This window comes from Clinocottus analis, unplaced genomic scaffold (assembly GCF_023055335.1).
Source record: "Clinocottus analis isolate CAN_PGR_092001 unplaced genomic scaffold, fCliAna1.0.p SCAF_1, whole genome shotgun sequence".
In the NCBI taxonomy this organism is placed as follows: domain Eukaryota; kingdom Metazoa; phylum Chordata; class Actinopteri; order Perciformes; family Cottidae; genus Clinocottus; species Clinocottus analis.
This window is the reverse complement of record NW_027175820.1, coordinates 20,661,144-20,678,756: the sequence shown is the minus strand read 5'-3', so window position 1 is coordinate 20,678,756 and position 17,613 is coordinate 20,661,144. Positions and strand designations below refer to the sequence as shown.

The 17,613-nt window shown below is 45.9% G+C and overlaps 3 protein-coding genes across 7 annotated transcripts in view; 2 read left to right on the top strand and 1 right to left on the bottom strand.

Moving 5' to 3' along the window:
- The window catches only part of dmxl2 (Dmx-like 2), a 39,155-nt gene extending 37,052 nt beyond the window's left edge, over positions 1–2,103 (top strand). For all 4 annotated transcript variants that reach the window (XM_068568801.1, XM_068568810.1, XM_068568755.1 and 1 more), the window contains one exon: positions 116–2,103. In XM_068568801.1, the coding sequence (XP_068424902.1) occupies positions 116–325 (210 nt within the window). In that variant the 3' untranslated portion in view covers positions 326–2,103. The remainder of the gene's footprint in view (positions 1–115) is intronic.
- Positions 1,660–8,080, bottom strand: gldn (gliomedin). The gene is made up of 10 exons (XM_068568870.1): positions 7,316–8,080; positions 6,293–6,344; positions 5,692–5,709; positions 5,464–5,562; positions 4,827–4,919; positions 4,557–4,664; positions 4,108–4,191; positions 3,894–4,019; positions 3,207–3,354; positions 1,660–3,119 (listed from the first exon to the last, which is right to left on the bottom strand). The coding sequence occupies exons 1-10, from the start codon at positions 7,871–7,873 to the stop codon at positions 2,654–2,656; spliced, it is 1,752 nt and encodes a 583-aa protein (XP_068424971.1). The 5' UTR covers positions 7,874–8,080; the 3' UTR covers positions 1,660–2,653.
- Positions 8,081–11,408: 3,328 nt separating this feature from the next.
- The window catches only part of cyp19a1a (cytochrome P450, family 19, subfamily A, polypeptide 1a), a 12,135-nt gene continuing 5,930 nt past the window's right edge, over positions 11,409–17,613 (top strand). The window contains exons 1-9 of one of the 2 annotated variants that reach the window (XM_068568986.1): positions 11,409–11,604; positions 11,704–11,854; positions 11,956–12,110; positions 12,349–12,513; positions 12,627–12,741; positions 12,853–12,964; positions 13,184–13,346; positions 13,454–13,695; positions 14,053–14,283. In XM_068568986.1, coding sequence (XP_068425087.1) covers positions 11,409–11,604; positions 11,704–11,854; positions 11,956–12,110; positions 12,349–12,513; positions 12,627–12,741; positions 12,853–12,964; positions 13,184–13,346; positions 13,454–13,695; positions 14,053–14,283 — 1,530 coding nt within the window. Of the gene's footprint in view, positions 11,605–11,703; positions 11,855–11,955; positions 12,111–12,348; positions 12,514–12,626; positions 12,742–12,852; positions 12,965–13,183; positions 13,347–13,453; positions 13,696–14,052; positions 14,311–17,613 lie in introns of those variants that run through there. The other variant, XM_068569078.1, reaches the window with a different exon arrangement.

Here is a 17,613-nt window from a genome sequence, read left to right as displayed (position 1 = left end):
TAATGCTCATTGAATTCAGTCACAGTGACTTTGCATAATAAAACCTGTATGCTGGTTTGAAAAAGGGAACAAATAAACACCTGTTCCATCCTCTCTCTCCTTTCTCTGTCTGCAGGTGTGGAAGTTAGCCGGCCACGGGCTCATGCACTCTTTTACCACCGAGCATACCAAGCAGTCCATCTTCCGCAACATCGGTGCCGGTGTCATGCAGGTGGAAACGCGGCCCGGCAACCGCATCTTCACCTGTGGGGCGGACGGCACCCTGAAGATGAGGGTCCTCCCCGACCGCTACAATATCCCCAGCAGCTTGGTTGACATCCTGTAACGTCGACTTCCACTTCTGAGGGTCCAAAGAGGAAAAAGACGGAAAGAAAAAACACACAAAGCTTACACTTGCTCTGCATTAATAGTATAATTGATGGGGGAAGAGTAAGTCAAAAGACCACCAGGCTTTTTGGCATCTTTCAGAGTGTGCAGTGTTCAAGGGTTTACCGTTGATGTAAATCATATCCACAATGGGGGGAAAACGGAGCTGCAAACTTTTTTTTTTTCCTCCCCAAAAAGGCAGATGGCAAAGTTCCAAGCAAAAGGTATCATACTTGATTTTAAAGCTAAATTTATTGTAATTTTATTGAAGAATCTCTACTCTTAGAGTGTGTCCATAGGGAAGCTATGCATGTCCTGTTCTCGTTCCGCGGTGCAATCACAGGTCTATTGATAGTGCTCTGTAAAAGTGCTCAAGCAAAAATTTTAAAAGTGTGTAACTGTCGTCATTTTGTGCCCACAGCTGAAATCTCTTAGCATCTACTGTAACCAGCACTGTGGTTTGTTATTAAGTCAGTGGTTTCCGGTGTGAATCGAGTTGTTGGAATCTGCATTTTGTTTCAATGGTTTTGCCCCCTCCCTCCCTCTCCCTTGTTCTGACTTTTAGCCCAGCTCTTCTCAGACCTTACGGAGGAGTTGATGGCGCATCGCTCTCCCACCCTCGCCCCTCTTTTCACTGGCTGCCCATCACTCACTCTGGCCCTCTCCTGGTTCGGGCTTGAACCGGCTCGGTCTAGTCCCCCCTCCCCGAGGGTGTGTGTGTGTGTGTGTTTGTGTGTGTGTGCGCGTGTTCACTCTGCTGTGTCTGCCATCTGTACGCCCGCCCGCCCGCCCACCTGCCCTCAAATGCCTGTTTGTGCGGCCGACTTCCCTGCTAGAACATTCCTGTTTGGAAGATGATGTGTTTTACTCCTGTGACTGTGATTTCAATGTTTCCATCCGTCTGGTCCGAACCCGAATGCCCACCCTCCCAGAGCAGAAACACAAAGGTTCACTTCTGGTTTTGCACAAGGATATTCTTGAACTTGTTTTTAAATGAATTTAATTGTATTATTTAAATTATTTACATGTTTTTGTGTTGTTGTTTTTTTTGTTTTTTTTTTGCTTGACCATTCCTATTTAACTTATTGCCTTTTATTTTTAGGAATGTGAGGGGTTTTACTGTATCCGACTGGGAGACGTGCAACACAGTCTACTGTATGTAAGTGTGTGTGTTACCTCGCTAGTCGTTTTTACTGTTTCATCCATAAGAAATAGATATTTGCACTCAAATTCTGGAGACACTAAAAGTTTATTTCAAATAGATAGGATATCGAAAAAGAAACTGTTATATACAAATGAATGTCTGGCTTTATTTGGCCTAGTAGTAAAACGTTTGAAATAGTTTTAATATATAAATTATATAAATATATATACATATATATATATTGATATATATGAAATACCACAACAGCTTGTACAAACATTTCTTTATTTTTCGTTTGTATCATACCAGCTGGATTAGTTGTAACTTTTGTTAAGTGTGTGTATGGTATTTATTAAAGAGATTTGTGTTTCTCTCCCTCTTTCGGCCCACTATGTGTACTGTATGTAGCTTAAGTGTTTTACAATGGTCCTACTGGTGTCTGGTGTGTATGTGTGTGTGCATGAAGTAATGCAAAAGAAGCCAATATCATGGGTAGATGTTACTAGGGCACTTGAGCCTGGAGGTGTGTGAGAGAACAGGTCATGGTCAGAGTTTTACCTTTGTAAAGTGAATAAATTCTTTTTATTTCATCAGGCTGATTTGGCGCTGTTGTTTTTTTTTGTAATGTTCTGTCAAGAAGGAATGAGCGACCAGCAGGGATCCATGCGGCTTCATTACAAACGCCAGGTGGACAGCCTATGTGTACAAAACATCAGAGGGGGGGATAACATGTGCATCAATATGAAAATACATAAATGTCATGCAAATACACCAAAACACCATCACAACTTACACACAGACAACCACAAAAGTGGAGTTAGAAGTTCATTATGTATGAACTGTTTGATACAAAATGATAATAAAAAAAAAACAATTTAGTAACACCAAAATCTCACATATACAATAGGATATAAATACAGCAGTATTTATTTTTAACAATGTGACACTTATTAACCAAAAACTGACACCGATTTCTGACAGGAAGATAGAATTCTACAGGAAGATAAAGTTGAGACTGAAGTGTATAATTCTCTAAACATGACCAGATCCCAGAGAGGGATTGAACAGTCGGGCCAGAACCAGCTCTCACTATTTAACAGTCATGTCTGCGCGTTCTCCGTCGCGATCGAGACGATATGTCCGTCACTCGTCGGAGAGGAAGTGGACCACGTAGAGTCTGACGTAGCCGTGGTCCCACACGTACAGGTGTCTGTCCTTCGGGCTGTAGGAGAGCATTGCCAGCACGCCGCCTGGGGACCTCAGGTCAAAGGTCACGTTGACCGGCTTCCCCTTCAGCAGGTCGAACGCGAAAGTGACTCTGGTGTCCTTGGTGTCGGTGACGTACAGGACCCCGCAGGCGATGAAGGCGTTGCCGGCCTTGGTGCGGGGGTAGGTGGTGTTCACGTAGGACGTGACGGAGAAGGTCTTCTGGTCCAGCTGGGCCACCGTGATGCTCTCGTCCACGCTGGAGGCAAAGATCAGCCACAGGCCGTTCTCGTCCGCCGCCAGTTTGAAGTAGGTTTTGGAGTTGTGGAGCAGGTAGGCGAGGTTGTTGTGTAACGCGTTCTCTATCGAGAGAGTGTGGAGCCTCTTGGTGAGGAAGTCAAATCTGTGAAGGAACAGAGTTGGTAACCGGAGGGAATGAAAAACGATAGCAAAGGATCCAACTCGGCTTTTTTTCTTCTTCTCGGCTCACCTGGCGATGCTGGATGTACCGGCGATGTGATAGTAGAGGGAACCGTTGTGAACCGTGTGGCCGCAGCCTTGGTAGAACTTTCTCACGTCCACGTTGATGCTGCTGTTCTGGAACGAGGCAATGCTCTGATACTCCTTCACCACACGACCTGTACAAGAGCGAGAACAATGGTGTAAAGTTAAGAGATACCCAAAGTCCTTCCTCCCTGCTGCTGTCAGACTGCACAACCAGCTGAGCTCACAATAGACGAGAAAAAAACACTGAATAACCCTTCAATCACTTTGATCACCGACATTACTTTAACTGGTATAATATAAATACTAGGACTGGGCAAAGTTTAACAAATTGAATTGATTATCAGAACAATATAACAGGCACTCTCGGAGCAACAACAGTATATAAATCAGTTTTCTTTTTTTATTGAACATTAGAAACATTTTGTCTTTTATCAGGGAACAACATAAACAGTGTGTTCAGAAGTAAGGGTCCCTGTAAGGGACAAGCCACTTTTTTTTTTGTCCATGTTCAGTTCAGTTCAGATTCTCTTACTCAGTGAGAAAAATCCAGTCTGTGCTGCCCCCCCTCACCCATCATCCCCTTATTACTGCTGCTGTAATCCTGCAATTTCCCAACTGCAGGACTAATAAAGGATTATCTTTTATCTTATACATCCAACATTCAATTTACCAGAAAAGTGTTCCGCCACCCAAATTCTCTCATCGTTCAGCCGAGCGGTGTCTTTCATCCATGTGCCGAATGTGCTCTCCATCTTCGTCACATTCCTGGGGTTGATCAGCGACTTAATCAGGCACTCTGAAAGGCAGACAAAATGACACCAAGCTCAGACGCTCACAGGCTCTGCCACACGGCTCGTATTGGACACGCCTCTCTGGACACGCACCGTTATTCTTCGCAGGCTTCTCGTGGAGTTTGGCAGCGTCCTTTACAGATGAGGTGTCATCGTTTGGAATTGCGTGTAAGAGCCCTGTGAGAAACGATTTTTACTGTAAATGACCGACAATGTTCCTGCAGGGTGTGTGCTCGACATAACACTCTCACCACAAAGAGCATTTATTAGCTGGAGATTTTGATCACATCATCTTCCTCCGCAGACGGAGTCACACAGTTTTTATGGACTTGTAGTTCAGATTACTTTAAAGACTTAGATGAGAAGTCCTTTAAGTGCTCAGAAAAAGAAACACACTTCTATGACTAATGAGTCAAACCGGTAGATTTTGTGATAGTTTGAAAAGCTCCAGAACGACGACCACATGGTGAGATCAACTCGCGTTTCCCAGGTCGAGAATGGACTTTGTGTTTGTTTGATGACGGTCGACAGAGGCATCCTACCCAGAGTATGAGCAGCCTGGAGGTTGGCTCTGTGGTGCCTTGTTCTGGAAGGCCCCTGAGGGCCAGGAGCTCCTGGGGGCCCAGGAGGACCCGGAGGGCCAGGAGGACCTGCACGAAGAAGAGAGGACGACGTCTAAACCCTCTGGACGGAAAAGAACGCAGATGTGTTCTGAGTGGCGTCCCGGATCTGCGTATTTTGATTTTGATTTAAAGTTCGGGATGCAAAACTGTTCAAGTGACACAAAGCCGTGAGTGTAAAGCTCGACTTGCCCTCAATAATGACGTCATTGGACGGTTGTCCCTTGTCTCCGGGCAGACCAGCGTCTCCTCGCTCTCCCTTTTCACCCGGTTCTCCTTTCTCACCTGAAGGAAAGGAAAAGGGGCAAAAACAATAGCTCCAAGTCTGCATTCATGAACCCAATAGACTTTTTCCCCATTGTGAAAAACCATGAATAAATCCTTTGACTTTCATGAGCCACACGGCATCCGCTGTGGAGGAGCACAGCGAAGCGAAGTGGGAGAACGCTGGGGAGGAGTTGTCCGTTCCAATTAGCCGAGGCCCAAAACCGCAGAGATGAATAATATCGACTGAGAATGTGAGAGAAAAGCGGCTGGTCCAGTCTGTGAATCAAATCAGACGTCGGTATGATACTCGGATCAGGAAACTGAGCGCGTTGGTCTGTTTTAAGCCAGTGTGTGCGTGTGTGCGTCTGTGCGTGTGCGCGTGCGCGTGACTTTAAGTGGCTGCGTGTGCTTCTTGGTATTTTGGTATCCTTAACCCCAGGTTATACTCAGCCCTTTGACTCTGCCATTGTCCCCCGCAGCGCTACACAAAAAGGGCAAGCGTTGATCGAGGCGTGCAAAATGGATGGCGAGTAGGAACTGAACACAGTCACTTATCCCTTACCTTTTTTTCCTCTTTTCCCATCAGCCCCGGGCAGTCCATTCAGTCCGTGGATGCCATCAGTCCCGTTGTGGCCGGGGAGACCGTCCACGCCGGGCAAACCTACGGCAACACAAAAGCAGTCCTCACCATGGGTATGAATGGAAAACACATGGAGAATACGGGTCACTTAACCGCAAAGGAGGCATACAGTATGGCTGGATTTTGAATTTGGGTGAAGACTTCACTTACCAGGCGGTCCTGGAGGTCCTGCAACAGAAGGATTTTAGGATGTGAGTGAATACAAAGTGTCATTTTTTTCATGTTCTCGCTCTGCTGTCGTTTCCTTCCAGCCAATCCTCGACCAGTATGATCACCTCACCTGTTGTAACTCCCTCACCTGGGCCTTATTTTTTATACCTGGCTTATTGAGTTAGCTAGATAATTTTGAGGATAAGATGTCAGGCTATTCGGTTCTTCAAAGCAAATTTTCGAAAATTCACTGTGCAACCCATTGAAATCCCGTGAACCTGGTCTGGAGCCGGTTCAGTGAAAGTTCACTGGATACGTTGGCCACACCCACCGGACACAAAAAGGCAGCTCCTTCCCTCATTGATGAAAGCGTTCTACATTAGTTCTATTACTTTTATGGGAGAGGGTTCTTGTAGCTTTGTGCCATCATTGATTTCCAGTCTTCTGTTCCTGCAGTTTCTTCTATTTAGACTCTTGCACTTACTTCTTATCCTCCTGAGTCGTGCGTTTGGTTTCTGTTGTGCACTTTTGTGAACCGTGACAAGGAAAAGTGATATTCTGGGCGCCAGTATGTTGTTTGGAGTATATGAGTAAGACATACCAGAGATGCAGACTCCCTTGGTGCTGTTGCAAATGTCGATCAACAACTTGATCTGAAGAGCAAGAAAACATATTAAAATATGATTAAAATACTGCCAATCAATGAATGTTAGCAACGGATTAACCAACTACAGATCAGGCGGCAGAGCAAAAATGAGCCGTGAACCCCCCATTGACCTCCATTTCACCAGTGTTCAGATCTCACAAAGAGAAGTAGAGCCGATACTTTTATACTGTACAAATACTCCATCACTGAACGCCTCGGTGTGATGTAACTATTCGGCTAACGAGGGGTTTCCATTTTAGCCGTGGGACCTTTGTTACATCTCTCTCTCTCTCTCTCTCTCTCTCTCTCTCTCTCTCTCTCTCTCTCTCTCTCTCTCTCTCTTTCTCTCTCTCTCTCAAACGTAAAACTTTCCTCAATAGAAGTAAAAAATACTTTAAGTATCAATGCAGCTCAATGCCCATGACATACCAATTCATTCTGATACATTACAAGATTATTATTACTGATATATGAATCATGTAAGACACATTTTTTTTGTTGCCGTTTGTCTAATTTAGCTACTTTAAATATATTTATATTTCACAAACTTATGGAAGTTATATATTTTTATATGTAGAATCTCAAGCTGAACAATAACCAGCAACTATAGCTGTCAAACTCATATTGTGAAATCCAACTTCTTTCCCTCTGAAATGTACTGGAGTAGGAGCATGGCGATTTTAAGGCGTGGACATACCCTGGTCCAGTCCAAAAATCATAATAATGTTCATGAGCTTATGTCATAATGCAGGTGTAGCCTCTATTGTGTGAGAGGGATGCAAACAGCAATACAAGCAAACTATAGCAACGAATCAAATGCCACAAGCTGGACGTGTCACAGGGCCCGGGACCCATTTTAACCAGTTGATGATGCAGCATTTACTCAGCAACGTCAACATAATGTCATTATTCATAAAGAATATCTATAAATCTATTTGCCAGCACTCCAAGTCTCCAGCAGCAGGTATCTCCTCTCACCGGGACCATGGAGTAAGTCATCATCATCATCATGTCGTCCTGCGCGTGTGCTTTGTGGTAACTCTGGCCGTGTCGGTGCTTGTGCTTCGTCTTCATCTTCATCTCTGCTTCCTCTCCCACCTCCTGGCTGGCCTCCTGGCTGGCCTCCTGCTGGTGGAGATCCTGTCCCTCCTCCTGGTGGAGCTCCAGCATCCCCTGCTGCGTCTCCTTCTCCAGCGCTTCACTTCTCTTATTCCTGGAGTACTGGTACCGGTACTGGTCTTGCTGGTGTTCCGCAGCGCTCGCCCTCAGCCCCGCCGCTCCTCTCGGCACCTCCTGGAGGAACTCCACCACCGAGCTCTGCTCCACCGCCGTCAGCTTTGCCTCCGTCCGCTCCAGCGAGACGCGCTGCTGATTCTGCTGGGCCAGGAGCACCAGGAGGCCCACGGAGTTCATCAAGGCCACGGCACACGTCCCATAGAGGACCAAGCGCTGAGGCAGAGTCATGCTGGGGGTCGGGATCCACATGGTCACCACTTCAGCTCCTCGGCTCTGAGGCTCGCCCGCCGACTTCAGCATTCACAGCGGGGTGTAAATCCAGCAAAGCCGTGAATGTAAAACAGGTCAAACTGGACGGAAGAAGGTCCTGACACACACAACTCTAGTCAAATTGAACGAAAGCCAAGCCAATCCAACAGGAAGGAAGTCTTTTGTTGAAATTCAAGATGATTTGAAAGCTTTCAAATAGAGTCCAGTCAGCTTCAGTGTGCCCAGCCGGGTGGTCTATCTGAGGGCAGACTGGTGAAGTGCTTGTGTTGTTCGCCAAGTAGAGAAGGGGATGTGTGCGTGTGTGTGCGTGTGTGTGTGTGTGTGTGTGTGTGTGTGTGTGTGTGTGTGTGTGTGTGTGTGTGTGTGTGTGTGTGTGTGCGCAAATGCAAACCAGTAATGTAGGAGTGGGCATTACACAATCTTCTGGGCTTGTCTGGGAAGAAACCCCCGCCTGTTCAGTCACCTGATTTATATTCAGGACAACCCATTCTACTGCAGCGCCGTGGGCAGACTGACATCACACACACACACACACACACACACACACGCATGCACATATACGCACAAAAGCACTCACATACATAACACATGACAGCATGCATTACACCAGACAAACTGACTGGTCATTGATGTTGACATACATTTACACATTATTAATATTGATGTTATTATTACCAATATTAGTAATAATATTATTACACCAAAACCAAGCAAATTGAATGAAAGAAACCCCGTGGCATCAAAATGCATTACCATCAATATAGTTTGCATTGAGTTGCTCACGTCCTCTCCTCCCCATGCAGCTCCTGTATCCTCCCTTCATTTCCCCCCCGGCGCTGGTCCCTGTCACATCCTCACAGCTTCCATCCACCAACTGCAACAATGACCCATTTCCACTGCTTTGAACTCGGCCAGAAAAGTGACATTTCACTGAGAAGGAGGGGGAGAAAGAAAAAAACATCCCCTCCAGGCATTTGAAGGACTCTTCACTGTGAAAGGGAGCTGCTCTGCCTCTTTACACTAAAGTGTTAGTGTAGCTTTCCTGTAATCACCTCAGTAATGACTTAGTTTAACAAGACAGTTTGTTTCAATAAGTCACTTAATATGCCTCTCTGCTGACATGGAGCAGTGCTAGATATATAGCTGACCTACTTGCTCTTGCAGCCTCATGTTACTTTTACACACACACACACACACACACACACACACGCACACACACACACGCACACACACAGACAGAAGGAGAGAGAGTAAACATGCAACATTGCTGTCAGATTCAGGTCCTGAGCTGACCGGGCCTCTCGTGTGTAAACTCCTGCCTGAGGCTGTGGGTCACTGACGGCCAGCTGTTGGACGGCTTATTGCTCCAGCAGATGTGTAGATGTGTAGATGTGTACCCTTGAGGGGACTTTGGTTGCTCCTTTGTTGCCTCTCGTCCACTGCACTCTGGGCTCGACCATTTTAGTTGAGACTGGGAACAAAAAGGAAGAGGAACACAAGCCCGTCCTGCGTGGATATCATGAGTATTTTACATTGGAACACTGGAATGAAATGATTGGGATGGAGGGAGGTTCTGTTACGATGAACCCCCCGAGGTGTAAATATGTCAACACGATGCCCACGGATTCCGTCTCTCGTTGATCTTTTGAGGTTCTGTTTCCTCCTTCCTGAGACGCAGCTGCTGGAGGAGGAAGCCTTATCTCTCTTCTCACCGCTAGGCCGAGAGGGCCATGTCCGTCCCGCGGCTGCAGGCCAAGGACAGCCGTGTCTCCCTTCGTGCTTCATCCTCCCACCCTCCTCTTTCTTTCTGTGTTCGTCTTAACACTTCTTTTTTTTTTTATCACTGTGCATAATTGAACGGGTTCATTTGCATTAAACCAGTCAAATGGCACACTCAAGAACATCAACGAAAGCAAAGGAATGAAAAGATGTACAAAGTAAAGCGTCTTGTGAGAGAGGTGGTTCCTTAGCTTTATAATGACCCTTTAAATCTGAACTGTGAGCAGTTCTTCTCTGGAGTTCAGGCAAGTCACATGAAATAAAGCGTATAGTTTAAGTTCACGTGCATTTTGCTGCGTGGACCTCAAGGAGGAATTCATAAATGCAGACATCATACATGTTGTGACGTTCCACCACGTTCTCTCCATCTTGTTTGTCCACTTGTGAACAACGCTCTACACATGTGGTGGAGACAAAGCCGCGGTTGACCGCAGCACAGAGACAAGGTTACATTAACGTCTGTTTATCGGGAGAAACATGATTCTGCGTAATCATGCAGAACAATCGAGGTCCGAGCCGCCGGAGAGGGCATCGTTATCGAGGCGGGCCCTCGGCACACAGTCGGCCATTTGAACTGTGCGCATTCTTGGGCCGGAGTGTGGGCGGCGAGTGAATTCACTGAGTCCTTTATACGGGACGAGAAAACGAGACAAAGGCCGGAGCCAAACAGAATTTGGCTTTGTTACAAATTGCGAAATCATATCAAATCAAATATGTAACCACGTGCTGAAGATGAAGTTGAGGTTTGTAAACATTGTTCACCGGATTTCTAGTTCATAGAAAGTAATAACAACAAGTTATTAAATTAATACATATAACAAACAGTATGATTAGATTTGAAAACATTATTTGTCACCAAAACTGTATACGTATCTATCTATCTATCTATCTATCCATCTATCTATCTATATATATCTATCTATCTATATTAAACATAGGTCCTGTTGACAAGCTACACAGATATGTATAAGATTTGAGAAAAGCATAACATATGAGTGTGTGTGTGTGTGTGTGTCCCCGCACCCCCTCACGACACCTATTGAGACACAAGAGCTGCTACTGAAATAGTGTTCTGATCATATCTTCTCATAACAGTCGCTGTATATGCTTTTGCTTTCATAACTCAATCAAATAAATCCGGTTTCCTGCCTCACAGCTCTGCTTCTCCATCTACTGGTGGTCTCACGGAGGAATCAAAGTGATCACAAACACTGGAAGTTGAATTGACCGTAATGAAACGCTCCAGTGTACAGTAAGCTTTAAAACATGGCTGAATATACAAATCTTCCCCTTCTTCTTTCTTTCATAGACTAAATGAAAGAAAACTGTATGGATGTATGTTCATCGGAAAAAAAAAAAAAAATGCAAATAACATTTTTGCAAAACAGATAAAGCTCTTACAACAACAACACTTCACTTGATCTCACAGGCCAGGTGCTCTGCAGTCAGATTCTTTTGAAGTTCAAAGATGGAGCAAAACTTGCTTCTTATCACTAAAATGTCAAGTACGACCCATGAACCCGTTTGATCGGACTCCACAACATGCGCCCGAGCAAAGCCGCGTCCCGTCCGCTCAAGGACACAGGAGCAAATCCACTCGCCTCAAGGTTACGAGTGTATTGTTTACCATTTCCCTCCGCTGTTGTGGCTTTTGCATTACCCTGACCTGGCTCGCAACCAGCTCCGACCGCCTATAAAGGGGAAGCTCGGCTTGTCGAGGCACCTCTCGTCACTGCACGCTGGGTTTGTTGCAGTCGCACCTGGTTGATGTAAAACCAGCCTTCTCATGGATCTGATCTCTGCCTGTGAACGGACGATGACTCCTGTCGGTTTGGACGCCACAGTGGCAGACCTGGTCTCCATGTCCCCGAACGCCACCGCGCTGGGATCGCCGGGCCTCTCCGTGGCCACCAGAAGCTTAATCCTGCTTGTCTGCCTGCTGCTGGCTGCGTGGAACCGCACGGACAAGAAGTCTGTACCGGGTAGGTTCAACGGTTTGACACTTTGCAGCTTCTTTCAATGCTGTCACTGGATTTCATATAAGCTGAACACACAGTTTGTTTGTTTTTTGTCATTCATAGGTCCTGGTTTCTGTCTGGGCTTGGGCCCACTGTTGTCATATGTGAGATTCATCTGGACCGGCATAGGCACAGCCAGCAACTACTACAACAGCAAGTATGGAGACATCGTGAAAGTCTGGATCGACGGAGAGGAGACCCTCATCCTCAGCAGGTCGGTTGCCTCCGTTAATGCCGATGAATAAAGTTACCGCGCGATTAATGCAAGTGGAAATAAATAATTGGTTCCCGTTTTTGTTTTTTTTGTTTTCTTAGGGCATCAGCGGTGCACCATGTACTGAAGAACGGACATTATACTTCACGTTTCGGGAGCAAGCAAGGACTCAGCTGCGTCGGCATGAACGAGAGAGGCATCATATTTAACAACAACGTGACTCTGTGGAAAAAGATCCGCACCTACTACACCAAAGGTATACTTAGCCTATTTACCACTGTTATTTAACACTTAAAAAACCTGTATCTAATACCTTTATTGTACATACTTACCTGTTGTACGTATACCATCATATGTACAGTGTTTTCATATGTTTTCTCCTTCTCATTGTAGTGTCTTATTTCCAAAACTGTTGACTCAGAGAGCCTTCCAATGTGTCTGTTCTTGTGAATTGCATATGAAAAAATATTCAATTTGACCTTTTTTTCTCCCAGCCCTGACAGGCCCGGGCTTGCAGCAGACGGTGGAGGTGAGCGTCTCCTCCACGCAGACTCACCTGGACGACCTGGACGGTTTGGCTCGTGTGGATGTTCTCAGTTTGCTGCGCTGCACCGTGGTCGACATCTCCAACAGGCTCTTTCTGGGCGTGCCCGTCGATGGTGAGCGTTCATCCATCTCCTCACCGACGCTGCGTCTTGCAAGTTACCGACGACATCAGCTGTGTCGAGACCTGGTGGCAGTTAAGATTGTTTTTCGGTTCCTTTGTGTTCAGAGAAGGAGCTGCTGCTGAAGATTCATAAATATTTTGACACATGGCAGACCGTGCTCATCAAACCAGACGTTTACTTCAAGTTTCCCTGGATTCACCAAAGGCACAAGACAGCAGCGTGAGTGGATCCACCGTTCTCTAAGTCATATTACATGTATATTACATATGAGCACCATTCTTCAATCGCCTTGATTTTTAAAACACACGTTATGCGTCTGTCTATTCACAGCCAGGAGCTGCAGGATGCCATAGAGAGCCTGGTGGAGCAGAAGAGGAGAGAAGTGGAGCAGGCGGACAAACTGGACAACATCAACTTCACCGCAGAGCTCATATTTGCACAGGTCGGTCTGAGATTTGGATTTTTGCCATTTAGTCTGCTGCTGCAATCCTGCGAGTTCCCCAATATCTTATCTTATCTTTCGTGTTCTTCCATTTTAAACAAGCATCCACCCCCTTGTGTCCTCTTTCAAACCTTCAGCACTTACTTTAGAAATCCTCTCATGGGGAAACAGTATTAACATCAGCGTACGTGTGTGTGCGTTTTCTTCTTTTTTTTCCAGAACCACGGTGAACTGTCAGCGGAGAACGTGAGGCAGTGTGTGTTGGAGATGGTGATCGCAGCGCCAGACACTCTGTCCATCAGCCTCTTCTTCATGCTGCTGCTCCTCAAACAGAATCCAGATGTGGAGTTCAAGCTGCTCCATGAGATCGACACTGTTGTAGGTGAGGCGCCGGGAGACTGATAATGCACTGATGATGATGTGGCGGTTACAGTTCTCGACGTGGTGAGTGTTTAAGCGTGACGGTACCTCACGTCCGTTGGTTTCCAGGCGAGAGGCCGCTGCAGAACGGCGACCTTCCGCGGTTACGGGTGCTGGAGAGCTTCATCAACGAATGCTTGCGCTTCCACCCTGTGGTGGACTTCACCATGCGGCGAGCCCTGTCCGATGACGTCATCGACGGCTACAGGGTGAAGAAGGGCACAAATATCATCCTGAACACTGGCCGCATGCACCGGACGGAGTTCTTCCTCAAATCCAATGAATTCAGTCTGGAAAACTTTGAGAGAAATGTAAGTAGATGGATGTTTCTGTGGAGTGTATCATAAATAAATATAATACATTCACTCATAAAGTCTCTGGATGCCTGTTTCCCCCACTCGGCTTCTTATTATGAGCAATGTGTACAGAATTAAGCATTTATTTATGTTTTCCTTCGCTTTTCTCACTGGCTTGAGGTGGTAGGGGGAAATTATTACATCCCATACATCTGTGCACCAATCAGGATTCATCAATATTAGGTTGTTTGTTTCTATTTCCCCTGTCAGGTGAATCCCCACCCAAAGTCCCAGTGGCGTTTGAGAGTCACGCATGAACTCTCACGCATGTTGGGTGTGTTTTAACGTCCTCTCTCGTCTGTCCTTCCTCAGGCTCCTCGCCGCTACTTCCAGCCGTTCGGTTCGGGCCCTCGCGCCTGCGTCGGCAAGCACATCGCCATGGTGATGATGAAATCCATCCTGGTGACGCTGCTCTCCCAGTACTCCGTCTGCCCCCACGAGGGCTTGACCCTGGACTGCCTCCCACAGACCAACAACCTCTCCCAGCAGCCGGTGGAGCCCCAGCAGGAGGCCCAACATCTCAGCATGGCATTCCTCCCCAGACAGAGAGGAAGCTGGCAGACGCTCTGAGACGCTGACCTTCAGTTGCACCCACACGTTTAAATATGATCTCCATAGCGTTTATATTATCGCATGACTGTACAGAGCTGTGTTTTATATTTTGGTATGTATTACAAATTGTATTTCTACTTGAACTTGTATGTATGTCGTGATATGTAAGTTTAAACATGCTAATGCTGAAGTAAATGTAAATTATTGTGCCAATATGATGTTGTCTTCTTTTATTATGAGATTATATATATACGTATAAATACACAATATAAATCCTACACACGTATGCAACATATTTACACACTGCAAATAATCATCCAGACCTTGTATACCTGTTAAGTATTCATTTCTTTGTTTTTTGCACTGTACAGAATGCTTGACTTGTATGTATGTATCTTATTTTTCATTCTATTGTTAGTCCTTTATGCTTTTTATTTATAGGTCTACTTTCATGATATATATGTTAACAGCTACTATTTTATTCACTGCTCGTGTACATAACAGTCTTCTCTTTGTGTATATTTGTCTCACTTTGTTGTCCTTATTTCTTACATCAACAGAAATAAAAAAAAAACACAAAGCCAAATACTTGGCAAATAAATCAGATTTTGATTCTGAAAAGAGAAACATGTTTTATTGTGTCCGGAGAGTCACGTTCTTCTCTTTTTGTATTTGCAACTATGCACCAGGAGAGGGCGCTATGAGACATGACACGACCATCTAAGTGAGCCTCAGCCTCAACGAAGCAGCCAATCCATTCATTGGGTTCAATCGCTCTGCCTCTGGGCAAACGTGGCAATACGTTTCTCAGACAGATGTTTCAATTTGTATTGCTTCCACTCCCTGAGCAGCAGCGGCGGCAGCACTCACGCACATGCAAACATGTTGGCTTGATTGTGTGACGAGGAACAGACATGGAGGCCCAACCGGAGTGAAGCGAGAGGAAATATACGTGTAGATAAAAGATCAACCATCAGCTGTCAGCGATGCAAGAGAAACATCTCCTGGGTGCTGCTTTGGTATACAAACCAATATGTGTGTGTGTGTGTGTGTGTGTGTGTGTGTGTGTGTGTGTGTGTGCGTGCGTGCGTGCGTGCGTGTGTGCGTGTGTGCGTGTGTGTGTGTGTGTGTGCACACTGTATTGAGAAGCGTGGTTATTTTTTTAAATGTCATCTGTGTGTTTGCATGTAAATACCACTGAGTGAGTGTGTGTGCGTGTGTGTGTGTCTGTGTGTATGTCACAGGCTGTTCCTTGCAGGTGTTCTGGGATCAAGCAAATGAATCACAATATATTCTCATTAACCTCCGTCGTATTCCACCAGGATGCAAATCCTCTCGCGCACCCGGCGGTCGCTCTGACTGCTCTTCGTTAGATGCGTCTTGTAAATTGAATTGATCAGGGGAAAAAAACGCTCGTCTTCACGACGCTCTTCGTCGCCTCTGTGAGGCCTGATGCCTCTATATTGAGAGTTGAGAGAGTGAAAGTTGAACTGAGAGGATGGCCAACGGCTGAAACAACATCTGTCATATTTGTTAACACTTATTAGTGTGGGGTGGCTTCAGGGGGGAAAAGATGCCATAATTATCACTTCCTCACGTAACGACCTAATACTGTCCATTTCAATCACCATCAATATCTGTCTGTCTGTCTGTCTGTCTGCCTGTCTGTCTGTCTGTCTGTCTGTGGAGAAAATGTGCAGAGCTCCAGGACACAGATTAGGCTACATTCTGTGTTCATCTGATTCCTCCGGCTCCAAATTGCGGGATGCCGGGCATCTGCTAAATAGATCTGTGGTAACTTTCACTCCAAGTCTACCACCGGGGACTGTGGTGTGTGTGTGTGCATGTGTGTGTGTGTGTGTGTGTGTGTGTGTGTGTGTGTGTGTGTGTGTGTGTGGGTTCAGGAAATATTTTAAAAAGGGAATTGAATAATACTTGTGGTTTCAAACTGTGTCAGCGTTGCCTTCTTCTGGCAGAAAGATCTCCTGTGTGTCTGTCACAGCGAGTGCACTTTCATCATGCCAGCGTCTTTAAAAGTTTGAAATTGTACGACTCTAAGGGTAGGACACCTCAAAGATGCACATGAGATGTTAATATTGCAAATCCACAACACATAACTGCATTTCTTGTACAGTCACTGTATCGCTTTCCTGCCAGAATTTGATGAACTTCTTTGAAGTATTCGGTCCGCTGCTCCTCTTAAGGAAGTCCAGGGCTCTTCATTTGTGGCTTTTGCTCGTCACATGACGTACATTTTCCTTCTCGTTTCATTTATTTCTCTTGCTCCATGACAGATTTATTGAGCCAGGATGCCAGACAGCTTTTAAAATAACTGAGATGTAAGAGCCTCGCAGCAATACGTTTAGATGTTAGAAGTTTAGGCCCTGCTTTGTGATCCGATTGACAATCTGATTGATTCCATGCTGTTTGCCGCCCACACACACACCTACACACACACAAACAGACACACACACACACACACACACACACACACACACACACATTATGCCAGGCTCAAATGCCAGTGGCCATATTGTGTCTGTTTCAGTCCTCTGCTGGATTACTGCTTCATCAAAAGAGAGCCTTGGTTGCCATGGAAACATCTCCCGGCAATGCCCTTATCTCTCGACATTGCCTGCGCGTTGTCGACACCTCCAACAGTTTGCCGTGACACTGTATCCCCGTGATGCTACGAGACATTTTGCTATTTATTGTGTGTGTGTGTGTGTGTGTGGGCTCATGTGAACTCTGTGTTCCAGAGCTTTTCAATAAGCATAATAATCTGATCAGGATAATGGAAGCGGCGGTGAATCTCCCTCATCGGGCCGGTGCGTCTGCAGAAGCCCAGACGGGAGGGTTCTGTGCCAGCAAAGGCACCGGATCACAGGGGGACTCTCACTCCTCGGCCTTCTCGCGCAGCAGCCCCGTTTTGCAAAGTCAGCTCATTTGTGTGTCGTTGAAGATCAGAGGGCGGCGGTGGTGCTCATCATCATCATCATCATCATCATCATCATCACAGGAAGAGCTTCTTCTTCTTCTTCTTTCAGTCCTCCTTTTCTGGCTGCTTTGAACATCAGCCAGCGTGGAAGTTTGGGTTTGAGGCGGCTCAGCTTGCCACAGCTGTAAGTCTTCACGTCCACGCTGTTGTGGCTCCGCCCATCCACTCGTCTGTTAGCTGCAGTTTGGGTTCGACTGGAGTTAAAAAAAAACATTCCCAAAAGCGTTCGCCCAGCTTGCTGAAGATGGAGCTTTACTTTACTTTAGTACAACTTTAAGACACTACTTTTTTACATTTGAGTCTACTTTGACACTTACTTCGAC